The sequence below is a fragment of the Phascolarctos cinereus genome, unplaced genomic scaffold (assembly GCF_003287225.1).
Source record: "Phascolarctos cinereus isolate Bilbo 61053 unplaced genomic scaffold, phaCin_HiC Scaffold_9;HRSCAF=440, whole genome shotgun sequence".
NCBI classification, from domain to species: domain Eukaryota; kingdom Metazoa; phylum Chordata; class Mammalia; order Diprotodontia; family Phascolarctidae; genus Phascolarctos; species Phascolarctos cinereus.
Genome location: NW_027556402.1, coordinates 221,358,844 through 221,386,304, shown reverse-complemented (window position 1 = coordinate 221,386,304; position 27,461 = coordinate 221,358,844). Strand labels below are relative to the sequence as shown.

Sequence of the window (27,461 nt, the reverse complement as noted above, 5' to 3'; positions counted from 1 at the left end):
GAAAGAAGGACAAAGACCCGGGGACATTGATTTGGTGCCCCAATGGGAAAGGGGAGATGCAAGATCAAACATAGAAGTGCTCACCTCGACCCTGACATCAGGTAGTTTCTTATTTTAACTATTATATTTGCTAATTAGATGCTAAGCTATTTCTGAGGTGCTAAGGGACTGCTAGTATTTTAAGCACCCTCTAAATCTGGTACCCTGGACAAAGCTTTGGTCATCTTGTCCTAGTTGCAGATATATAAAGAATAAGATCTTTTCTGTGTCAACTATGAAAAAGGTTCAGCAAAAAAAAGAAACAATTTCCCACTAGATGTGTTTGCAGAGAATTAATCACACTCTAAACCCAAGTTCAACTTTCCAAATCAATCCATAAAACCAAAATGACACACACTTTTTTATATAAAAGGATAGAGCATTTTATTAACACTTTTTGCAGCAACAAAAATGACAGTCCACATCTTGTCATTCAACACAGCAAAAGCTATGACCACGGTTTACATCACTTTGAGGCACAAAGCAAAACATAATCTGATTTTTCCCTTAAGGTTAAGAAAGGTTTGCATTTTTTAAACAATTTTCAAGTTTTATATTTGCAGTAGCAGGGCCTCCAGTCACTAGTACAATACAATGAACAGATAAAAAATCCAGAATAGACTATTACATACACGCGCACACACGGATAATCACTGGATTCAAGTTGGGAATACCATGTCTTTATCCATTTTGGAAAGTTAGGAAGTGATCTGGTGTTCACTTTGTTGTTCTGATCATTCCAGCCACCCAAAACATCTACGACAAGCAAAATGAAGATAATAATATACAGACGGAAGGATGATGCCCATTGTGATGCATTGCACTTACTGCTTGGTACACAGATGTTGCAATTCTTGTTGAATTACTGTAGGAAGTGCCAACGGGCTGTCTCTTCCTGGTTCTAAAATTCTACAACTTTATGAAAGTAGAAATTGCAATCTCCCAAACCCAACAGAAGTTGTATGCCGCTTTTGGTATATGTGAGGATTGTTGCTTTCACTTTTGTGTGCGTATGTGTAGATATAGACATATATGTATATATATATAGTCATATTATTTATTGCCCTCTATTTTTAAGACAAATACATTTTAAATGGGACTTGGAAAGTAACAAAAATTGTCTATTAAGTTTATATTTTTATATTCTATAGAGATCTGTGGCATGAGTCTAATACAGTATGGAATCATGAAGGGAAGAATGTCTAAATTGTCTTCTATTTCCTTTATCATTAAAATGATTTTTAAGGGCTATAGCTCCATAATAAATTTCTTATATGTCTTTTCTAATGAGTTTTTACAACCAGTACAAAGTTGTAATAAAAATACACTGAAGTCTATTTTTTTTTGAAAAAGTCATCAGACATGCTGCATGAAAATTCAGATTTTTAAAATGTAAAGTATTTTATACTGTCAGGTAAATGAATGGAAGAACTGAAGCATACCCGTCACTTTTCAAGATCTCCAACATGCAAAGAAAGGGGTTTCTTTCCATGCCGGAAACTCTAGCATTCATTCTAAATCACTCCAAGATATTCTTCTCTGTCTCACTAAATAGCTTGTGACAATTTTCTTTGTAAACAGACCTATGATTGCATCAGTGTGAGGGAACTCCCAGTGCAGAAACTCCCTCCACCAATGTAGATCAGTATCTCTGCTGTAAATTTTAGTCTTAGAGAGTTGTCTGGGGACACTGAGAGGTTAAGTGATTGACCCAGGGTCACATAGCCAGCACAGGTCAGAGGCAGGTTTTGAACCTGGGTTTTCTTGACTGGAAGGCCAGTCTTCTTCCCATAGCACGGTGCCCTCACTGTAAAATCATAATTTACAGAATATCTTGTTAGCTATTGCCTATTCAGCATACTTCTGAGGGTTGCCAGAAATCTGAAGTCTTCACCTTACAGCCAGCAGGCACTGCCTCCCTCTGACTGAATAAATATGGATTCTTTAACACAAAGTCCTGTTAATATAACTATTTCCATATAGTGTAGCAAATATATAAGTGCATTTTTCATGATCAAGTAGCTTTGGCTTTTTCACCAGAGTATTTGATGTGCCATGTGCCAACCCAGACAGTTGTGCTTTCATCATTGGTTATGAGTTTGAGCTCTTGTGTCTATAGAAGAAACTAGTTGCTTCTATAGTTTTGACCAGGAAATTTGAAAAATGTGTAGTGCAGAAATGGCTGGACCTGAATAGATGTGATGCCATATCTCAATGGGGACAGATTGTACTTGGACAAATGGTCACTTGATGGGATTGATTTTTGGGGTTTTTTTAGTTGCTTTTTTGTGTTTTTTTTTTTTTGTACAGCAAGACCTGTCATTTTGATACGTGTCAACATGTTTACACCACATCTCTTGTGCAAACAACCACGATGGATTTAATCACAAACACTATAAAATATTCAATGATTAGCTCTGTTAAGAATAATCTTCTCTTTCCTTATAGATGTATGAGTCTTGTACCTCTTCTTGTACAAATTCTTCTTTCTTCTCCCACCCATTAGGCCAACCACCATTGGCCTGTGTTGTTGCCCCATAGGACTTTGTGGTACCATAATTTACGTAATTTTGAGTAATGTCCCCTGTTTCTTCATCAAGTTCATCCTCATGAATAAAGCCGCACTTTTCTTCACTGGTCTCTTCGGGATCTGCCCAGGGTTGTTTCTCACCCGAAGCAAAGATTCCATAAAATATAACTCCACCATAGTGGACTAAGGCTGCAATCAGAAAGACATACTGCCACTCTTCCCGGGACTGAAATAAAGAAAAGTGGTACTGTGAGAAGAGCCTTTCAAGGTTTAAAAGACTCAATGTCTTCATTTAAATCTCCAAATTTTATATAGCTTTTTGAAGAGTATCTTATTCAGAAAAAAAAGCTATTTTCTACCAATCAATGGCCAACATTCACATAAGTAATATATCTCCAACATGAATGTTTTCATTTTTTTTTAAATTGTACCCGTTCTGAAATGAAAGGCAAGAAATATCTATGACCTGCCTTAAGGTAAAAATGGTTTCTATTAGAAAGCCTGAGAGTTCCAATTATAATTGAAATAAAAGACCTGGAGGAAGACACTGAAAGCATTGGATACATTTTCAATGGAGAATTTGTGCTACATGAAAAAGAATTATACAGGATAAGACTTGCATGGGTTGTGATCTTCAAGGGGGAGAACACCTGTACTGATCAGAGAATCACAGGACCTCAGAGGCCGTGTAGTCTCATCTGTACCTGAACTAGAATCCCCTCTACATCCCACATCACAGGTGGTCATTAAGCACATTAAGATCATAGATCAACTGAGAGATCATAGAGTCACAGATTTAAATTTGGAAGACACCTAAGAGGCCATCTAGTCTAAGCTCTTCATTTTTCACAGATGAGTAACTAGAGACCTGGGGGGTTTAAATGACTTGACCACAATAACATAGGCAGGAGGCAAGATTTGAACACAGGGCCTCTAAGCTCAGAGCTAGTACTTAAAGTACATAATACGTACTTTGATTTCTCTTGTTTTTCCATTGAGTTCATTTTATTTTTGTCTCCTATAACCAGCATTTTGAGTTAAAAGACTGGTACTTTGCTCTGCCTGGTCTCAGAGGGCAGAACTGGTAACAACAGGTAGACACTCTATTAAAGTGGATTTACAATTGACCAACAGGAAAATCTCCTTACAAGGAGGGCTGAGCAAAAATACCAAGGGAAGTAGTGAATCCTCTACCTATAAAGCCTTCAAGTTTGGGATGGACGGTCACTTGTCAGGCATCTTGTGGTAGAAATTCCTGCTTTAGGCAAGAATTTGACTGACACCTGAAGCACCTTCCAACTCTGCAATTGTATAAATTGAAAAGCATGGTTGTAACCAACCTCAAGAGGATATTAGGGAATAGCATTACTGGAGATTTGTGGAATAAACGCCCACCCCCACCCCTCAGGTGTTCTGCAATGGTCGCAAGCTATTCTGCCAACCAAACACATTTGAGAGATATTGAGAAGAATGTAGCTTAGTGTCCAAGGATGAGGTCTACCTCCGACCTCCTGACCACAGACATAGAACATGAACAGGAGCAATGAACACAAGGCAAGATCTTTGCTCTTTGAAATGCGAACACACGCTTCCATTGGACCACCTACCTTGTTCTTTGTCATTGCACCAACAATGATTGGGCAAACCATTCCTGACAGTGTACCAACGCCGTTTGAAATACCCATTAAGATACTAGCATATCTCGGTGCAATATCCAAGTGGTTGACGTTGAATCCTGAAATAAACACCCAAAATTTCATTCCTGAGGTTACAAGACCTCTTGATTAAATAAAGTAAATAGCAAGCTCAAGTTGTTGAAAACTCAGGTGATTTTTTTTTAATGGCTTAGGGGAAATGACTACCAAAAGTACACACGTGCGCATGTGCACAGGCACACACACCACACACACACACAAATGCACAAACACATCTATCTGCTAATGATGTAAAAAACTTTTCTGAAAGTAATAGATTGAAGCAGGGGAGGGAGAAAGCTAATTAATTTAGGCCAAAGTTCCCCTTTTATGAGACAGGAGGCTTCTAATATGACATCCTCTTATGTTTAAGCATCTATTATGTACAAGGCACTATTTCAGGTGAGAGGGATAAAAAGGCAAAAAAAAAAATCCTGCCTTCAATGAACTTACATTTCATTGAAGGACCTTCTATTCAATTTTCAACATGGTTATGTTTAGAAAGGGGAATTGTCCATAGCTAGGATGAAGCCATATTTCTCTTAATCGTGGCTGAATGACTAGAATTGCTGGCCAGGTGATTTGCCCATTGACTAAATGGTCAATTACAAACTCCTGAGCCCACCGCCAAAGTCCTTCCACAATCCGTGCCTACTTCACTTATACAGCCTTATCTCTTATCATTTTCCAAGACATGCTTCCCTTCGACTCAAAGTCATGAAATGTGTTTCCCTTCTAGTACCCTTGCCTACTCCAGCTACAATTTCAGCCTACCTAGAATGCCTTCCCCTACCTTCATTACCAATCCAACTTCTGCACATCTGGCAAGACTCATCACACTTCTCCCTTCTCTTGCTCAACTGCTTGGTGACTTCATCCCACTCTGCTAACCTTTGCATTCAAATTCTTTACCCTTTGTCCTCTTGGTTGTTATGCCTTGCCAAACTCTAACCTTAGATTGTTACCACACACACACCCCCCCCATCCACTACCTTCACTACTTTTCACGTGCTGCTGAACACTAGAGAAAGTCAAAAAACTGAACTGGCTGGATATACTACCAATTTGTGTTATATAATCTCAACTGGGCCTTCATTCAGCAAAGCAACACTTTTACATTTACCTAGTGGATTCACTTTCCCATTATCTGCACTGAGTATTCCAAACTTTTCATCTCTCTTCAAGCCACCCACAATATCCCTCCCCAACCTTCTCACTTCAATTTACTGGAAAAAAAATTGAGGCTATTCAATGAGAACTCCCTATTCTCCTCTCCTCTTCATTTCTTATCACTCAGATGTCTTTCTTTACTATCTCCTTCTTCACCCACGTCTCACATGAAGATGTACATGGTCCTTATCCTTACCAAGGCAAATTCTTCTATGTGCATACTTGACCATATCTTAGTTTTCCTCCTCTACCTCTTTACTCTCTTTCTAATCTTCAATACCTCCCTAACTACTAGCTCCTTCTCTGCTATGTACAAATTTGCTGATATTTCCCCCATCCTTAAGAAAAACCTTCCTTCAACTATCTCCACTATCATCCTTTACTTTTCCTCCCCTTCATGGCTTAACTCCTTGAGAAAGCCATCTACACTCAGTGTTTCCACTTCCTATCCTCTGATTTGATTCTAAACCCTCTGCAAATAGGCTCCTAACATCATCATTCAACTGAAAATGCTATCTCCAAAGTTACCAATGTTCTTTTAATCAACAAATCTAATGGTCCCCAATCATCCCTCTTGATCTCTCTATGGTCTTCGACACTGTTCAACTTTTTCTCTTGGATACTATTTCTCAGTTTTTGTGACACTACTCTCTCTCCTGCTCTCATTTTACTTTGCTGTCCTCTCCTTCACAGCTTCTTTTCTCTGTTTTCTTATAGAAAATACCACTGACGATGGGCATCTCCTAATACTCTACCTGGGGCCCTTTTCTCTTTTCCCTCAGTACTATCTCATCAGCTCCCTTGGTTTGAATTATCATCCTTATGTAGGTGATTCCCCCAGATCCAGTGTTACTCTCTCTCTTGATTTCTAATCTCACCCCACCAAATACCATTTGGATATCTTAAATTGCATGTCATATAGACATCTCAAAGTCAGCATATCCAAAACTGAACTTATTATCCTCCCCCTGCCCCAAATCCTCTCCTCTTCTGAATTTCTCATACTGTGGATGGCACCACTAACTTCCCAGTCACTCAGGCTCAAAACCCAGGTGTCAGTATCAGCTCCTCACATGCACTTCACTGATACAATCCGTTGTTAATTCTTGTCATTTCTGCCTTCAAAATAGATCTCATATCTGTCCATCTCTCTCCACTTACAAAGCCACCAGCCTGGTTCAGGAAAGCTCCCATGCTTTATACCTGGGATATTACAATAGTCTTCTGTTATTTTTTTTTCTTTGCTGGAAACTTCTCCCACTCCAATTCGTCTTCACTTAGTTACCAAAGTGATTTTCCTTAAGTATAAGTCTGACCATGTCATTAACTACCACTCAATAAGTTTCAATGGCTCCCTATTACCTCAAAGATCAAATATGTTTGGCTTTTAAAATCCTATACAATCTGACCCCTTCCCATCTTTCCACATACTCTTCAATGCAATGACACTGGCTTTCTTGCTGTTTCTTACTTACAAAAACTCCACCTCCCAATTCTGTCTTTCATTACAACCTTGAAAAGAAATGTCACCATTAAAAAACAACTAAATTTGTATCTTACCTGATATAGCAAAGCCACTGAAGCCCACTGCAAGCACTAAGAAGGAGATAGCTACTCCCCGAGTATGAGAATAGCCCACGACCAAGAGCAGCGTGGCTTCCATGCCAAAGCCTTAAGAAGCAAACAGAGGAGAAGAACTTAATTGGAAATTCAAGGCTATTTCACATGGGCATCAATAAGGCCTGAAGAAGAAATCATTTAACAGGATCCCCTACACGGTATTCACCAATTGTCCCATTTTGAAGTGGTATCTGGAAAGGACGAAGCTAATTCTAAGCATAATGCCAATGGATGCCAGAGAGCAATCTAGTCCTTAAACATCAAGCTTTCCCTAATATTCAGAAACTAGTGGATTTTAAGGGAGAGACATTAGCCTAATCTGGGGGGAGAGGGATGAATCCAAAGTATCCTTCTTGTGAGATCAATGGAAAATTTCCATACATTATTGAATTTAACATTCCCAGGCTAGATTGCCTGGGAGTTAGAACTAATCTCCATGTGGTTACAGTGCAATATTTTTCTCAGAAAGATGAGACGTGGTTAAAATGCAAGTTAATGGTATGTATCCACATCTTCCTTTGCACAGGGCTAAATGAATGCCCTGGCTCTTTTGGCAGAGGACCTGGGTTCAAATCTCAACTCTGGTGCTTACTGTGTGATCTTGGTCAAGTCCCTTAATCGATTTGGGGCTCCGTTTTTCATCTAAGAAAAGGGGCGGGTGAGGCTAGAAAGACTTGCCAATTTTAGATCTATGATGTTATTATTGTCTTATGATAATCATAAAAATAATAATTGACATTTATAGAACATTTTTAAAGTTTGCCGGTTCCTTTGCATATATTGTCTCTTTGGAGCCACATGACAACCCTGTGAGGCAGGTATTATAGGAGTTATTCATCCCATTTTAGCATTGAGGAAACTGACATTTGGAGAGTTTGATGACAGAGCTAGTGTGTATTCGATGTAGGATTTAAGTCAAGGACTTCCTGGTTCTATGTCCAACATTCTATCCACTGCCTAGTTGAATTTGTAAAAGAAGAGAAATGTGGCTAACATCAGTGTAAAGATTAATATCTTGTTTTGTCTTCAACATGGTACTACAAAAACAGTAGTATAAGGACCCAACACATAAGCTGATATGTGCTGAGTCATGGCCTTATCTGTGCTGCTGTCCCAGATTCCGAAGTGGAATCTAGGTAGGACATAGCACATATGAAAAATCAGCGAACATATTAAAGAAACACCAACCTAGATTGAACCAATGGCCCATGCAGTTTAGTCTCCTTTCTTTTAAGTGGGCCCAATGGCTATGATACCAAGGTTCACACACAGTGAATAGCATTCTCTACCTTGGAGAGACACTCATCCTTACTGTCCACAGCTTTTTGGTCAGTGAAAGAGTATCAGGCATGGAAATAACTCATTGGTTTTCTGATTCACTGGGGCCCGTTGAAACGAGTAACATGGAAGGTGAAATAAATAGCTAGATCCAAACAATTCCCCATATTTAGGATGAGTGAACATATTCCACTCATGAAAAGATCACCTTAGTATAACAAAAACAGGGAATTGCTCAATGCACTGACTTACCTCCACAATTCATGATCTTCCTCACTGTAGTAGTTGAAAGAATCTGCCGGCTTCTTAGAAAATCAGCAATTTGTCCTCCAATTGGCACAATGATAGTCATCACTAAGTGAGGCACAGCAGATAACATTCCCACCTGATGGAAAACAATGGGGTTGAGGGGGGTGAGATGGACATTAATCAGCTAACATTAAGGTTTGATGGCCCCATTTCCTGGCCTCTTCATGGCTTGTGTATGAAAAATGGGTGATGAAATAACCTGAAAAATGATGGTGTGTCCACTTGCTTACTGTCCTAGAATGGGCAATGATGTGTATTGAGTTGGGAGGAGGCTGAAAAAGAGAGAGATTATTGGCTCTGTCCCTCACTTCAGCCTTTACAACCACGATTGTTGTGATTCATCTTTTGCAGGGTTTACTCTCAACATCGTGGTTGGGATATATCTATGTCAGAACTACAGCATTCTGAGCTTGGGCAAAAATTCAAAAGATATTAAGAGATGTAAATGCCAAGAAGAAACCTATTAGCTCTTAATGCCAGTCCCAGGAATGTCTTCTGGATGCTGTGATCAAAACCTGGAGAGGGTAGCCATTCCCTTTTGAACAAATAGCTTCTATTTTAGTCTCCAAGAGTGAGCAATTTTCTTTATCCTGAACTGCACTGAGGATTCCTTTGAGATAAAATGCAAGCAAAAAGCCCAAACAAACTTCCATACTACTTTTTTACTACTTCCCTTAAACTATTCTGACCCCTTTATTTGCTCTAGAGATTTTAAGTTTTGAGTCATAGTGATTGATTAGGAAATGCTTGCTCCAATTAATGATCTCTTTGCCATAGCTTTTTCATTGTAGATTCCTAGCAATTTCTGAAGTTGTGTTTTATAGGGTTGCATGTTATATCTGTGGGCTGCTAGGTGGCACAGTGGGTAGAGCACCAGGCCTGGAGTCAGGAAGACTCATCTTCATGAGTTCAAATCTTGCTTCAGACACTTAATAGCTATGTGATCCTGGGCAAGTCACTTAACCCTGTTTGCCACAGTTTCCTCATCTGTAAAATGAGTGAGAGAAAGAAATGGAAAACCATTCCAGTTTATTTGCCAAGAAGACCTTAAATGGGGTCATGAAGAGTCAGACACAACTGAAATGACTGAACAACAAAATGTTGTATCTGTACATGATACTATTTTTCTAATTAAGTCTACCACATTGGACGTTTTATAAGCATTTAGTGTGAAATAGTGTTCCAAATAAATTAAAACCATTAAGGTAAGACAAAGGGAAGCAGAAGGAGTGGAGTGGGGATTGGAGAGAGAGGGTAGAGAGAAAAGATAAAGGAAAGAGAGTATGTTTCATTTTGGTCTAGACCTGGGACTTCATCAGTGTAGGGAACTCCTGATATGGAAACTCACTCCATGGATGCAGATGAGCTAGGGAGTCACCTGGGGGCACTGAGAGGTTAAGTACTTGCCCACTGCCACATAGCTAATATATACCAAAGCTAGGACATAAATGCAGGTCTTCCTGACTTCCATTGGCCTTCTATACATTATGACATGCTACCTGTACCAAAAAGAGAATTTATTTACAATGGGGTTGGTAAATTGGAGGGTCTCCAAACCAGCTCTGAGAATCACTTTAGAATACCATAGAAATCACAGAATTCTAGAGCTAGTGGTCCCACTGGACCACCATTACCAAATTTATGAGAAACACACATCTAATTTAATTGAGATTCAGGGGGAATTGACTTAACCAAGGTCATTGATCCAACTGTTGACAGGATCATAACTAGACACCAAGTCTCATAGTTCTATCTGGTGTCCTTTATATTTTAAATAATAATTACACTGACAAAAATTTACATTGTCTTCTAAAGATTACAAAGAACTTTACACACCTTATCCCATTTTTTTCCCTCATAGTACCCCCATAAGGTAAGTTTTACCATTATCAATTATCTCATTTTACAGATGATGATGACAGCAAACATTTATACAGTATTTAAAAGTTTTCAAACCAATTTACATATATTATTTCATTTAATCCTCACAAAATTCTGCAAGGTATGTATTATTCTTGTTAGAGACCTGGACCTTGGCTCAGGAAGATCTGAACTCAAATCAGACCTTGGATACTTACTAGCTGTGTGATACTGGGCAAGTCACCTAACCTCTTTCTGCCTTCATCTCCTCAACTGCAAAATGAGAATAACAACAGCACCTACCTTACGGAGATGTAAGGATGAAAGGAAATAACATTTGTAAAAATACTCAGCACAGTGTTTGGCACATAGCAGATGCTAAATAAATGCTCATTCCTTCCTTCTCTCTCTTTCTTCTTTGTATCCCAAGTGTTTAGCACAGTGCCTGGCATATAATTAGTGCTTAATAAATGTTTCTTGACTAACTGACTTGGCTGCTTCAACAGAAGCTTTATGTGCTCAAATCTCTTTGGCCAACTTCATTTAAAAAGTATGTGTATGTGTGTATGCCTCAGAAAGCAGTGAGCCAGATTCTGAATAGGCCATATTGTTTTATCTCAACAAGATTAAAATACTCTAATTGGATTCTAAGATGTGTATTTCTCCTAATTTTGGTGATGGTGGTCCAGTGGGAGTACATACATTGCCCTGAAAACTGTACCTTCAGATAAATGCTCGTTTCTTTTTCAGAATCATGTTTCTAGGGGTATTATCAATTTTTAAAAAATCAATACTCATGTCACATAGTCAATATTATAACATATTGACCTCCTACTTTCATGTCTAATAGTGAAATGTCAATCCTATGCTGGCTATATATTTTAATATGTGTAGGTTTGTTTGCAAATTCTAATTATCTCTAATTTTCAGACCCACAGAAAGCTTCTTAACCCATAATTTCACAGTTTAGCATTAGTTTTCTCCCATAATAATGAGGTTCATTGACATTAGAACTCCTTTTCTGGGCACTCCTCCCTCCCCCTCTGTGAAAATGTTTCTTTTACTAAAAGGCTGATACTAATGGTAAACTCTAAGTTTTCAGTGGTAGATACTGTTGGATAAGCATAGTAGAAGGATGCATCTGGAATGGTATGTAGGTCTTGAAAAGTCATCAGAAGTAAGTTAATGATTTTCTGATGTAATGGAAGGAAATGCTGTATTCAAATCACGAGACTTAGACTGACCACTTAATATCTATGTGACCTTTAACCTCCCTGGTCCTCAATCTCCTCACCTGTTATAATGATTCACCGTTATATAATCTTTTAAGGTTCACAAAATCCTCATGTGGTAAGTACCAGGATATTATTATCCCCATTTCTAGAGGTTAAGAAACTGAGGTTCTGAAAGGTGATGACTAGGTCAGAATTACATAAGGGAGGGAAGGGAGGGGAGGGAAGGGAGAAGAGGGAAGGGAGAGGAGGGGAAGGAAGGGAGGGGAAGGGATGTCATTGTATATCTTCATCCATCCATTGGAGGAAATATTTGGTCACTCGGTGTCTTCTAAGAATGAAGTTGATTCTACCCAATCAATGTATTCGAGTGGCTTTCATTTTACTTAATTGAGTTTTTTTCTGCACTAAATGACCTAGCCTTTGGGTGCTTTTGATAGGGGTCTCTTGAATCTCAAGAACATTAAACCCTTGTTTTATCATCTATTTCCCTTCTACTACTTCTGCTATTTAGTGCCTAATTATTGGTATCCACTTGTCACATAATCGGTGTCTGTTACTTTATTGCCATAGTAATGATATTATAGTTTATCACGGGTTTTACAATAACAATCTAAATTTATTTTCTATATTAAGCTCATTGGTTGTTAATATAACCATTACAGAGGAGGAGAATTCATGACTCACTCATTTCTACTACTTTGGGCCACATTTCCATTCCAACCAATCCATATCCCGCCATTTCCTGGCAGGCTGCCCAGAAGCAAAGAATGTTAGCCGAGCAATTTGACAGTCTTTTTGCCCTAAAATTTAGGGGGTAAGGAAATGGGTCCCCTTACTGATTATGTATGTGTGGCTAGATCCTATAATCTGACCTTTCATATCTATTTCTCTGTTAGCCTTTTTCCTCATCTGTGGATCTGCAAGCTTCAGATGGTTGTTAAAATGATGTTTCTATGAGATAATCTTAGACTGTCTCTAATTTGTGCCACATACAATATTTCCTGTTAATCAGACTGCTAAAATGTACTTGAAAGAGTCTATAATATGGTAGAAAAACTGAGAAGGTAAATAATAAGTCACTCAATTTACTGTATTATGGAGTCCCAAGCAAAGTCTGACTTATTTAGTTCTTTATTCTAAATTGATGGACCAAAGAAACTAAACTGATTGTGTCTCCCGGAATCATAGCATCTCAGGGTTAGAGAGGGCCTGAGAAGCTATCTACTCCAAGCCATACATGTAAAAGAATACATACATACACACACACACACACACACACACACACACACACACACACACACACACGCAGATAATATACCCAACAAACAGTCAGCTAGTTTTTTCTTGTAAGTTTCTCATGATAGGGAGCCTGATATTTCTTGAGACTGCCCAACCCACTTTGGGATAGATCTAGATATTAGAAAGTATTTCAGGCCATCGTGCTTATATTGGCCTCTTTGCAACTTTTACTCATTGGTTCTAGTTCTGTCCGCTAGAAGGAAACAAAATGAGAGTCAACCCACTTCTCTGTGATAGCCCTTCAAATACTTGAAGGCAGCTATGTTGTTTCCCCTGAGTGAACTCTTCCCCAGGCTAAAGATTCCCAGCTCCTTTACCTGACCCTCATCTAGAATGAACTTGATACCCTTAGCCATCCTGGCTGCCTTCTTTTGGACAGTCCAGAGCTTGTCAACATCTTTCCCGAAATGTAAAGGCCCAAACTGAAAACAATATTTCTGATGTTGGCTTACCAGGGCCAAGTATGAAGTACAAAGAACGTAGGTAAATCCAGACCGTTTGATATACCATAAAGATGAATCAAATAAATGTGTAACGTTGAATTTTTGACATGTATTTTTTCTCACTCAGGCCCTTTTAATAATATAGATTTCTATTTCCAGGGCAAGCAACACTATTCCATTAACACTCCCACGTTCCCCCCTTTACCCAGGTGGATAGCTCCATCTCTATTCATAAGCTCTTGGTGTCAAACTCATCCTGGCTTATGGACCTAGTGTGAGTGATTGGTTTTGAACTGTCACAGCCCACAGTGCTCCCCAGAGTGTTTGATCTGCTACAGAGAAAAGATGAGCACAATGGAAAGCATCTCTCTTCCTTGGAAAGGAAGAAAACAGTTTCCTTAGAAACAGAATTACCAAAGGGCTTGAAAAACGGCTGCTCCCCACCAAGTTTTCATCAGTCCATCTCCTAAAGAATTCTTTCAGGTAGAGATTTAGTACAGACACTAGAAAGCTGTGATAGGTGTGGGTAAGGACATGAAGAATAAGATGTGAACAAAGGAGATCAGAATTGGAAGGCACTTAGCAGAGTAACTGACACATAGTAAGTACTATATAAATGTTAGCTCTCATAAACACTTTGTATGCCAATTTATTAAAGCACAGGCATGCAACCAGACCTTGTGTTAAGTTGGAAACTTTTTCTTTTCATAATATTTCTAAATTTTGTGTTTCTATATCGCACATATTTATTGAGGGGGCATGTGACTTAAACCGATTGTAACATTAGTGTGGGGAAGTTCCGATTTGTAAAGTCTCCCTACCATAGCAGATTGTCAATTCATCTGTAATTTATAGTCTTACAGAGTTTATTGCGGGGGCACTGAGAGTTTTAAAGTGACTTGATAATGGTCATATGGATAGTATGTGTCAGACTCAGGACTTGAACCCATATCATCCTTACTCTAAGGCCAGACTTCTATTCACCATGCTGTGCTGTATATGTGAAAATACTAGATCATTGGGAAAAGATATCCCATCCTATCCTGACCTGTTCTAGCCTAGCCTATCCAATTTAATCTGTCCTGTATTTCAGGATATTTTGAGTCCCTTGAAACCTACTTGTTGAATGGAGTTTGGGAATATGTCCTATACGGAAAAGAAAATAAATGAGCAGATTTCATATTATTTTTTGAGAGCATCCAGGAAAAGACAAGAAGAATGATCAAGGGTTTCAAGTTCATGCCCCCTTATATACTTCTCAAGGTTCATATTATGACAAAGATCTGGGACTTGCTTTTCATCTAAAAAAAAAAGAATTAAAAACCAACCTCACCAAAATTATATAAATAAAGAGAAGACCTGTTTACATACCTTGCTGATCTCAAATCCAAAGACCTCCTCGAAGTAAGCTGGTTGACTAATAAGCAACAGGTAAAAGGTCCAGCTTCTGCAGAAGTTTGCAACAATAATTGCATAGACTGGCATAGATGTAAAAAATTTTCTCCATGGAGTCTTGAATTTCTGAAATCCCCCCAAAAAGAAAGTCCCATTTATCATTTAAACAATGCTTGAATTTTTTTAAAAACTCTTTAATGAATCAGTCCTCAGAGTATGTGAAGGAAAACAAAAGGCTTTATTGCAATATTTAATATAATCCCTAGCAGCACGAATAGTTATCACAAGAGAACAGTATGAAAATGTTAGCCTAAATTGTCCATTAAGTTGGCGCAGCTTTAAAAATAGGATCTGTATATAAGATTGTACGTGAGACCTTTTGTTCATAGGAATTTTCTATTAGGAATATTTCTATTCATAATAACTTATTTATGAAAAAATTAAGGCTTACAAAATTCTTTCTTTACAGCAACCCTATAAGGTAGATAAGCAACTCAAATGTTTTTACCCCCAATTTTTAGATAAGGAAAGTAAGGTTCTAAAATACTAAATGATTTAACCCTTGTTAGACAACTAACTAATAACTGTCAGAGCCAGATTTAGATCCTCCTCTTCTGGCTTTAGGTCCATTCCATGGCAGGTGGCAGTAAGCTACTTAGCACATTGCTCGGCACATATGAGCAGAGGTATGCTGGTAAATATTTTTTATCAACCATCTCTCTGGAAAAGAATGCATGCACATCACACTTTTAAGTTTATTTTTCATTATTAACACTTTCCTAGGTCTAGACAATCAGTAAAACCATAAATCAAGCCCTGCTTTTTGGCATTTGCCTGTTTTCAAGGTGTAAATGCTCCCACCAAAAATTTAGCAATCAGCTTTCAAGAGCTGGTTTGATCTGGCTCCATCACACTTCTGCATATGCAGTGCATGAAAAAAACCCATTTTTGATTGATTGATTAATAATCAGACTTTAGATAAGCCTTTCTGGTAATAATACTGCTGCAGCAGCATCCTCTCAAGTCTCATAGAGCATCAGTCTGGGGGTTAATAACTAAGACTCCCAGATCTCTCAAAGGTTTTAAAAGAGAGATATAGGCTATAAGTCCTAGACTAGGAGTCAGGAGAGAACTGGGTTTGAATGGTGCCTCTGAGAGCTTCCTAACTACGTAACACCGAACAAGTACCTTCATCTATCTCAGCCTCATTTTCCTTATCTGTAATATGTGAATAATCATACCTATAATCTCTATTTCAAAGGGCTATTGAAAGGATTGAATGAGCTATTGGAAAATACATTTCAAATTTTAAAGACCTATATACATTATAGTAGTTAGTATTGGTATTAATATATGATGCAGCCCAGGCCCAACTTCAAATTACCCTATACATCAAAACCTTATGTAGTTGCACTTGGAAGCCAACTCAACTTTTGGCAATAATTCACTTCAAATCAACAAACATTTAAGTGCCTATGGTGTGTCAGGTACTGTTTTAGGGATTAGAGACATAAAATCAAAAAATGAAACAGTCTCTGACATCAAGGCTTAAATTTTGCTAACTCAAAATGCATATGTAATAATTACAAAGTAATTTCAGAGTGGCACTGCATCCTGGGGGATCAGGAAAGGCTTCTTGTTGGTGAAATTGCTTCATCTGAACCATTAAGGAAGGAAGAAAGCTGGAGATTTCAAGAAGGAAAATGGGGAGAAGGAGCACCCATGCAAAAGGCATGGAAGTCAAATATGGAATGTCATATTGGGAACAGCAGGCAGGTCGGTTTGACAGGCGTGTAAAATGCATAAATAGGAATAATGTGAAATTAGTCTAGAAAGATAGGTTAGCTAAAGATTGTGAATGGTTTTAAATGCCTTAGAAAGAGGTTATAATTTGTTGTAGAGGCAACAGGCAGTCAAGGATGCTTCTTGAGAAGGAGAGTGACATGGTCATACCTATCACACTATAGTCAGGGATCTTTCTTTTATAATAATTAATGCATTAAGCAGACATGTAACATGATGTAATTTTTTTTAAGTATTTTACTTGGAGCAAAAAGAAAGGAAAAAACCTCATCTGGCCATTGGCCTCCCACTGACTCCCACAGCCCTATATCTGAACAACTCACTTAATATCTCTTCAACTCAGTTTCCTCATCTGTGATAGTATGGGGAGTTAAATGTGCTTACACAAATGTCAAAGAGGTGGAATGAGAATTAAAAGAGATAATATATGTAAACCACTTGGTAAGTCTAAAGCACTATAAACTAGGATGAAATGGATTGGCTATTACACTCAATCCCATTTTTTACTGTGCCCCAGATGCTTCTCTAAATTCACACAGCTAGTTTGATATTTATGATATGGTCATCCACTCAGTCAAATCTTATTAGTACTGTCAACTTTTGCTTTTATAATGAAGAGACATAAAATTAATTGAACAGGTAGATATTCATACAGTTCACTTATTCTAATCTAATAACTATAAAAAAAAAAAACATCTTTTTGTCCATGATCATGCACCTCATACCACAGCCTACCTTTACTCCTTTATGAGCACACCAATAAGATTTAATTTTATTTCCCCATCTTATGAATACTTTAAAGTCTTATCATAGCCAAGTTAGGGTGGCCTCATTTGAACGTACAGATTTATAACACACCATGAAGGAGTAATGTATCTTGAACACTGGGGCATTATGGAGTACCATGAGCCTAAATTCTACCTCCACTATTGCTCCTCCCTTTATAGGTGGTTACACGATGTTATGGGAAAAACCCTGGCTTATAAGTTAGGAGACCAGAGTTCTTCCCCAGATTGTTATATTAACTAGCTATATGACCTTGAGCAAGCCACTTAATATCAATGGACCTCACTTTCCTTATCTATAAAATGAAAAGATTGCGTGTAACAGATAATCTCCTAATTCCCTTCCTGCTCCATAGTCCTAGCTTGAACATAGAGAAAGCAATGAAAGAAGAAAGTTGAAGTAGAATGTTAAGGGTATTAGGGTTTGAGTGTTTTAGGGTTTTTTTTTTTTTTGGATGAATGGTATGCCAGTACGAGCAGGATACCAGCTGCAGATGGGGAATAACACTTTCCAAGATGTCTTAGTTACAGGCAAATATAATTCTATACACAATGACTATTTTATCTGGGTGAAGATGGGCTTTTCTCTTTACAAAGACAACTTCAAAAAACTTTAAAATATTACTAGGGTAGAAGGCTGAAACAAGATCCTTATTCACTGGGGGATAAAATGTCCAAACTACATCCTCCAAAAGCATGTATTCTATACCATGGGGACATCAGAAAGGTTCTAGCTGACAAGGATGTCCCAGCATGGGAAGCATAAAGAAGAGGGGAAGCTGCCACTTTGGTGAATTTTCATGGGCCTAAGCATCCACTACAAACTTTAATTTTCAGTCAATATGAATGGCTAAGTCTAAATCATTCCAGCTAAAGCACTTCACAATATCTAGAATTCAAATATATATATATATATATATATATATATATATATATATATATATATATATATATACACACATATATATATATGTGTGTGTGTGTGTGTGTTGCATGTATATATGCATGTCTGTGTGTGTGTATATATATGTTACATGTATATATGTGTGTCTGTGTGTATATATATGTACGTATATATGTGTGTCTGTGTGTGTATGTGTGTGTGTGTGTATATATATATATATATATATATATATATTATTTCCTCTTTTAAGATCACTGTGTCTATTACTTTAATGTTTAGTTGAGTTAGGACTTCTAATGACATTATAAAGAATGTTACCAAAAATATATTATCAGAGAAGAAAGTATGTGGCAAGAATCAGGGAAAATTGTTGGACAATTTTTGTGATACATTGGTATCTTGGGACATTGGTATCTTGGAAATGTCCAGAGACTTCAAAGAGGGCTCCCAGTTTTGTTACACAATATACCGTTCACTGAGCCATCCACACAACTACAGAAGACAATTTGATATGGATAATGATGATAGCCTAGGATCTTTAAATGCACTCTGACACATCAAAAATGGATTAAAATAATAGAATTTTAGGACTGAAGGCACACTTAGAGATTATCTAGTTCAATTTTTAATATAAACAAACTTAAGTTATGCTCAGGGTGGTATTAGGGACTAATGTCAATTACTAGATTAAGAAATTAACCCTCAATGTATAGCATGTATGGGTATAAATAGTAATTACATAACTGTATTTTTAATCTAATTTTTTAATTAGTAAAGATTTATTCTCTTTCCTTCCCACTTTCCTGTACCCACTGGAAAAAAAAAAAAGAAAGAAAAGCAAAACATTTATAACAAATGTGTAGCAAAACAAATTCCCACACTCTTCATATCCAAAAATATATAGTTCATTCTGCATCTCAAAACCATCACCCGTCTGTCAAGGTGTGAGTAGCATGCTGCATCATTGGCAGTCTACAACTGCAGTTAGTCTACAATGATCAGAGTTAAACTGTAATATTTGATAATTAAAATAGTTCATTCTCTGGACATGTTATTAAGACAAGGAGTCTGTCACTTGCTAAAACTGGTACATGCATTTTAAAACAAATTACAAATAACACTTTATAGTGTCATAAACAGTCATCATTCTTTGTGTATTTGAATTTGAAAGTATTTACAAAGTTTGGAATTTTGGAAATGGGGAATTTTCTGTGGTTTGAAAATAACCAGTGTGTGTGGTTAAATTCAGTCAAATAGTTGGTATAGGTCACTGGGCTTCTTGAATTTTTTCCACTCCCGACCCCTGGGCAGCATTCATCGGTATTCCATGCTCAGTGCAAAGTATGCATGCTTTGAGTTCAAAACCAAGGCTGCAGTGAAGTTGCATGCTGAAAGCCCTGCCAGAAACACCTTGGATTCATTCATTATGTAATGTTTGAATTTTAATTAATTTTTGGTCATTGCGCATTCAGAAACCTTTTACTGTTGTCAAATTTTTCCCGACCCCGTCACAGCCCCACAGTTTAAGAAGCACTGATGAGTGTTTAGGCAAACCCCTGACTTGTTGGACTAGGGTACCTTTTCTAGAGCTAGAATATGCTTTGGCTCTCCATTGAGGCACGTGTGCTTTTGCTAAGATGACATAGAGAACTGTTGAAAAGCTCCCAGAGGCTGCTTCAAAGACTGTCAACTGAGAGTCAGAAGTTTGGGCTCTTGTTGGGAGAAACCTATTCATTTGTGGTCTTTAAGAATAAAGGAGGTAACCCCAATTGCCTAATAAAAAAAAAAGAGGTAAAGGAGGGAGGAATTTCCAGAAAAGAGTCCCAAAAGACAATGGAGTCATTTTTTCTTCAAGATTGCGGAGGAGTAACTCCTCTGAACAAGAGTCCATCATCTGCCTGACTCAGTCTCCAATCACCTTCTCCTCTACTCATTAAGGACCCTAACTAGGCTTTCCCTATGTCTTCCTTACAAAGGCCCTTGTCCCTTAGCAAGAAGCCCGAGTGCATGTGTAATTCCATGAGACATACACAGTCTATCAGTTGATAGCACCCTGCCCACTGTGAAGCACCAATTATTGACAATACATAGCTGCTATGTTTTAAACTATTTTCTATTTATAATCATATATCTAAAGTTGGATAGGGAACCATTAACCAAAGGGAAATAGAGCAAAAGGAACTGCTGAGCCAAAAGTAAGAAAGCAAGCCAGTCCTGAGTCCAAAGAATCAAGGGGAATTGGGCTTTTTACAATAGTATTGGAAATTCAGAAAATTCATTTTCTTGAATATGGGCTTGGAAAAGAGTTTGGGGGGAAAAATAAGAGCAGGCATATACACTGTAATAAAGTCCTTACTTCCATTGCCCCTAAAAGATTGGCACTCTCTCCAATGCTTTCTTCTATGTACCTTCGTTCTTCATCTGTAATGGTCGGGTGCTTAGCAGGGCTCTCATAAGACACCAAAAGCCAAAACATGTACCAGACCATTCCAAAACTCCCTGTTGAAAAGAAAGGGCAGAGGATAGGACACTGAAGAAGTAAGACTTTAAAATGTGAGATGCACATAGAGAAGTTTCCATTTATTTATATAATTAGCAATTCGTTCTTATTTCATTAGCATGTTGAAGGCAAGAACATTTTAGCCAAGAATACGTTTTACTCGCAGCTCCAGCTTACATCAGTATAGCAATGGCATCACACTTCAGTGGAGGTGAGAATGGCACTGTAATTGCTTTCACCAATGCACTGATTCCACTGGATGAGAAAGTAGAGCTCATATTAGTAGACTTCAGTCATTCTGAGAATTCATGAATTGGTTTAGTCAATACATAGAGCGGCAGACATTGGAGGCATGAAAAGTGAAGCACTTAAATCCCTGTTTCACCTGGGGATTTAAGAAAGCATTATAGGTAGGCACAATCTATCTCTACAAACCAAGACAGTTCTTTGGAAAGGGAAAAATGGAATTAACCTGGTTGCTTGGCATTAGCTAAACAAATGGACACTTTTGTTATATGAAACAAATCTTAAAAAAAAAAAAAAAAAGCTAAAAACCCCGACTGAATTCAGTCAAACCAATTTGTCAGATAGACATAGTCTATATCATTTCTATATGACTTTCCTACTGGTAGAGTAAAAAGGTAATTCTTAAAATCCCAGTGGCATGGGTCCCCTCACTCAATTTTGGAAAGTATTTTTAAACATGTGAATGCATGTGTGTGTGTGTGTGTGTGTGTGTGTGTGTGTGTGTGTGTGTGTTTGGGTTGATGGGGGAAGGGATCTGTTCATTACCATTTATCTAAAGCTTAGAAACATCACTCTCACGGACATTTTTTTTTTGTGTGGTGGTGGTGGTGGTGGTAATGGCTGGGGGTTCTTGGATTTGTGATTTCATCATTGTGAGTAGAAACTCTGATGTGGAAACTCCCTCCACCCATGCTCTCAGCAAATGATAGTCTTAGAGAACTGCCTGAGGGAATTGATAGGTTAAGTGACTTGCCCAAGGTGACCTAGCCAGGATGTGTCAGAGGTGGCACCATCTTTTAAAACAAAATTCAGCATCTTTTCTTGTTCTAAGTGCTTGGACATAAAAGAAGCGAGGCACAGTAATTAATTCTATATTCAACATTCTATATTTCATGTAAGTAACCCTTGTGTTCTTTCCAGCATATGGTAATATCACCTAATGTATTACCAAGTCATTCGATAAACGAATGGCTATAAACGCCTTCACTTTGAGCCTTGTGAATCCTTTTTCATGTCTTTCCTTTTTAGCAATATCATCATTTTAAAAAAATGCCTGCTCTGCAGTATATGTATTCTTAGTCATTAATAATAGAAGAAACGTTGACTGATTTATTCTAGTTTTTCAATTGCTGGACATTTCAATTCCCCCCATCATGCTATTCTTTCAGTAGCTTGTTTCCCTGAGGAACAAGGTGAATGTCCTGATCTTCTCCCCCTACTCCCACCCCATTCTTAATCTCCGTTGATTCTCCTTAACACCCTGGCTGGCTTACATCCTTGTTCTGTTCCAATCAATTACGGAAAATTACTATTATGCTCCAGCTCTATTTGCCTCACAGGAGAGGGGGTTATTTGTTCAAATATCCAATTTAGAGTGCCTGCAATTTGCATTTTCCATCTTAGCTGTACATGCTCAATTCTTATTTTCTGTCTGGGTAAATTCGTTAAGTATAACATATTTCAAAAGTTGTTTGTTTGTTTTTATTTTTTCCGATCTAAAGGTTGCCCTGTGTCTAAACCAGGTCAGTAGCGGTCATTGTATATGGCATGACTTTAATATAAGGTCAATTGACATGTATGGCATATAGAAAGAAGCCCATGTCGTTAGTAACCTTATGGCGAAGGACCTTTGCCATCTATTTCTACTCTACCTTTCCAGTCTTGTCACAAAACTCACATGTCCACATTTTCTACACTTCAGCTCAACTGGATTCCTGTCTGTTTCCTGATTAGACCTTGTACTTTCCCACTTCTTTGCCTTTGAGAGGTAGTATGATATGGTGGGAAGGGATTTCAAATCCATGGGATTTAGAGTCAGAAGACCTGGATTCTGACCCTATCTCTGACACTTATGGCCTGTTTAGGTAAGTTACTTAATCTTTCTGGGCCTCAGAATCCTCATCTGTATATTAGACTTGATTACCTCTAAAGTCTCTTTGAATTCTAAATCTTTGAGCCAATGAGTATTTTCTCACACTTTTCCTTAGGCCTACAAAGATCTCCTGACTCCACTATACCTGATAAACTCCTTCCCATTCCTTAAAGTCTGCCTGACCCTTTTTCCCATTGGACCACACCAAGCATTTGGTTTTGAACCTCTCTAACGTACATATTTCTTATTATATATCATTGTCATTGACTTTTTTTCTATTAGACTAAAAGCTCCCTGAAGGCAAGAACTATATCTTAGCTAAATTTTGTCCACTCCAGTGACTAGTGCAGTCTTCTAGTACTTATAATAAATATTTTAATTGAAATTATTTATTCTGCTTTCTCTCTAACTAAATGAACAATTGAGCCGCTTATCTAATGAGATCATGAATCTTCTTATCCCCCAAATAATAGAAAGTCACAACTTAGTAGATATCCTATAAACTATTCACAATCTCTACCATCCCCTGGTGTTTTCTTCATAAAGCAGTAATAAAATGGGACAAATTGAATGAGCTTCTGGGACCTGATTCTCTGTCACCTTTTATTCATCTTTCAGATCCTCACCTTCATTTATTAAGAGAAAGAGGAAAAGTTCATTTGGTGGCAGTTGAAAACTAATTCCCTAGCAATTTCTTCTTTCCTTTATCAATTTATCTGGTTATTTTTAAAATGTCACTTAGAAAGGAAGACTATAGTTTGGCTTTAAAGAAACAAGCCTTGTAGCTAGGGAGAGATGGTCTACAATTGATTGAGAATGGTGTGTTGACATCTCAGGACCAGAATTTGAATCCACACACTTACCATCTGTGTGACCTTGGACAAGTCACTTAATCTCCATGGACCTCAGTTTCCCTATCTGTAAAATGAAGGTATTAGACTAGATGACCTTTAAAGACCCTTCCAGATCTACATCTATGATCATGATTCTCTTTCCTTTCAAGTCTAGGGAAAGAAAGATTAGGTTCATACAGCCTAAGTTTACTAAGTTTACAGGATTATACAGTATATTAGGAGATTGGCCCTGTATCCACAACCCAAAGGAGATGAGAAGAATACAGATGATGAAGAGAAGAAAGGTAGAGGAGTGCATGTTCGTAAGTTCTCCTTCCATCTCATCTCATCCAGTAGAAATCAGTTAATAGATTCTATTTCTCCTTGTTAGGGATGATTAAAGGTTAAGTTACAAGAACAGCATATATTTTTAAAGTTTCATTTTTTTTTGTAACATAGAAACAAAGAACACCAATAAAATTTTTAAAAATAAAGTACAGTTCTTTTAATTCAGCCTTTCATTATCTCTAGCAAAAAGCAGTGTGACACAGTAGATAGAGAGTAGGTCTGAGTCAGGAAGATCTGGATTCAAGTTCCATCTGCATCTGACACATGCTGGTTGGGTCCGCTGGTCTAATTATTTAACCTCCCAGTGCTCCAGGTAACTTTCTGAGGCTATAAGTCCTAGAACATTCACTGATCTCCATTGATAAGGGGAGTTTCCTCATGGAGAGCACCCTATGCCAATGAACTCATACATCTAGTTTCATCTTACAACTCTCTCTTAAACACACACACACACACACACACACACACACACACACACACAAGCACAAGAAGAAAAAAAGAACATTTTGCTTAGAGAAGTCTATGTTGGCAGCTTAATAGCTATTTCCAAGAAGCAACGAATAGTATGAAAAGAATTATGGGTGGGAAATATTTTTTTAATCTCAAAATATTAAGGTGAGAGAGACACGACAGAAGTAAATACAACATGACTCGAATTCTTCAAAAGATCTGTGATTTCAACCATATGGCTACTCTTCACCAACAGATTGCAAACCCTCCATGCCTTGGCAGAATATTTTCATGATTTGATGTGGCAAAAAAGAAAAAAAAGTCATTCGTTATGTGGTGGCCAGCCAAGTGCATTTATCTGGCGTGGTTATTGGTTGACAATTGGAGTCCGTCTCTGGGATACTCATAGCATTTCCAATTTGGTACACTCTGACATAGTTTAGATTCCAAGAAGCAAGACAAGATAAGGGACAGCTTGATACAGGGGATAGAGCCATGTATTTGGAGTCAGACAACCTGAGTCACTTATTTAAGACCAAGGAGGGGGAGAGAGTCACAACCTTTTAGGGCCTTAGTTTCCTTATTTGTAAAAATAAGAGAATTGACCTAGGATCCTTCCAAATGTAAATCTATTCCCCAGAGTTTTAGCTTTTGAGAATCATGTCACCTGTTCAAAGATGGCATCAGAGGAGGACTTTAGTGAAGGAAATGCTACGTCATGTCAAAATTCACTATAACCAAATGCTATCTTTCATTTTAAAAAAAGGTATTTTACTATTTTCTCTTCAGCTTGGACTTATTGCCATTAACCTGTGGCTAATAATGACACACCTGGCTGAGAATAGAGCAGGCTTGTCTTGAATGTAAAAGGTTAACATACCATAAACATAAAACACTGAAGACCATCCAGTATATTGCACGAGAATCCCGGCTAACGGCATAGCAATCACAGCTCCCGCATAGGAACCTATAATAAACAGAAGAGAAGATAGGAAATGAATAGACATTGTTGACTTGAGCTCATGTTCTACAGAAAAGAGGAGCAAGTTACTTACCACAAAATGAAGTGGTTGCTAGTCTGCTCCTTTCTAAAGGAGGGGCCCATTTACTCCATATCCCATGGCAAGCAGGATAGGTGACTCCCTGTGGAGGAAAATGGGGGGGGGGGTGAGGCACAGAATACTGAGAAACTGAAAAGTAAAACCACTTGCCTTTCCTGTATCTTATCTACAGACTAGTACCAAGTTGTTCCAAAATGCAATTAAATGTCACTTTCTCTTTGTCTTCCCTGCCCTCTTAGACACTTTGGATCTCAAGAGGGAGAAAACCTATTTTAAGGTAAAAATTACATCCACCTTCCCTCTCCAAGGTTTTCGCATCACTTCAAATTTTATTCTGCTCCAGTTTAGAAAAAAGAAGCTAAGAGTTTTATCCAGACCCACAGTTCCTCTGCCCCTCCAGGCATTTCTCTGCAGAATTTTGGAAGATAATTTGGGGATATGTCAATTTCTCTATGCAACTCATTGGTTCCAAAATGAAAGGGACAGCCAGGAGCCATTGCTGATCTCTGATTTTTGAAGGTCATATTTATGGAGCAAAGTAATTACTGAGCTTCATTGGTTATTTCTGAAGCTTGGTGACCTTAGCAAAACATTTAGTTTCCTCCATGATTTGTGGTCTTATCTGCTAATTATAGGGAGAAGACTTTTGTCAATGATTTAAAATATTCTTCTCTCTCACAAATTGACATCCAATAAATATAACATTGGCTAAACTCATAATTGCTGTTAAGTGTTAAAAATTAAAAGTTGGCTGTCCTTTTTTATTTCTAGACAGCAGGAATCTGTTTAGTGGAACACCAGCTTGAATTGACAGAATAAAATCAGAAATACTACAAGTGAAAAAAAAAAACCTAGAACTTTCTAAGAGAAATTCATGATTGATTCATGGTTTCTCCCAGAAATTTCCTGACTCAAAAGATTGTATTGTCCTATTTCCACAAAGAAGTTGTGTCTGCACAATGCCAAGACAACTAATCATTTTTTAAAAGCAGCCAGTTCTTTGCAAACTGTCACTTATACAGTGATTTGGTATCATGAAGACAGAGCAAATGTAAACTGTCTTCTTATTCTTAGTGCTATCTTTCCCATCCTCTTCACTTGGCATAGCCAATGAGTTACCAAGTCCTGTCAATTCCATCTGATCCCTTTTTTCTCTACCCACTGCCATCACCCCAGTATGAGTCATCCTTGTTACTGTCTCCTTCCTTAACCCTTCCCTGATAGATCATCAGTAATGAACTTTCCCTAGATGCTAGGGAGGTAGTGTGATGTAGTAGAAAGGATGCTCAATCTGGCATCGGGGAAACATGAGTCCAAATCTTGCTTCTGGCTTAGCTGTATGACAATGCAAGTCATTTAATCTCCTTGGGCCCCACTTTCCTCATCTGTAAAATGGGAGTAAATAATACTTGTAATAAAACTGAGTCTACATCTGTGATTTTGTTGGTGAGAACTCCTGAGGGATGAAATTCCTTCTGCCAATTGAGGTTGACAAGTAGTCTGTCATTTACAGTTTTAGAGAGTTGATGGAAAGCACCAAGATGTTAAGTGACCTGCTTAGAGTTACACAGTATGTATCAGCTCCAGAACCTGAACCCAGGTCTTCTTAGTTTCAAGTTTGGTCCTATCTATTATACCACATTGCCACATACAATAAAACTCTAAATAAAGTCAGTTATTATTGTTTATGTGGTTTTAATGTGCTCACATAAAATAATAACTGACATATCGAGTTTTTAGGGAGAATTTTTAGGGAAGTTTATAAAGTATGATAAAAAGAAAAGGA

The 27,461-nt window shown here is 37.8% G+C and overlaps 1 protein-coding gene across 1 annotated transcript in view; it reads right to left on the bottom strand.

Annotated features, from left to right (window-relative positions):
* Window positions 1-403: 403 nt before the first annotated feature.
* SLC17A6 (solute carrier family 17 member 6) overlaps window positions 404-27,461 on the bottom strand; it is a 60,049-nt gene continuing 32,991 nt past the window's right edge. The window contains exons 5-12 of the mRNA XM_021002049.2: window positions 25,670-25,757; window positions 25,495-25,581; window positions 20,721-20,863; window positions 14,849-14,998; window positions 8,584-8,716; window positions 6,994-7,104; window positions 4,177-4,304; window positions 404-2,795 (exon numbers count right to left, since the gene is read on the bottom strand). Of these exons, the coding sequence (XP_020857708.1) occupies window positions 2,460-2,795; window positions 4,177-4,304; window positions 6,994-7,104; window positions 8,584-8,716; window positions 14,849-14,998; window positions 20,721-20,863; window positions 25,495-25,581; window positions 25,670-25,757 (1,176 nt within the window). The 3' untranslated portion in view covers window positions 404-2,459. The remainder of the gene's footprint in view (window positions 2,796-4,176; window positions 4,305-6,993; window positions 7,105-8,583; window positions 8,717-14,848; window positions 14,999-20,720; window positions 20,864-25,494; window positions 25,582-25,669; window positions 25,758-27,461) is intronic.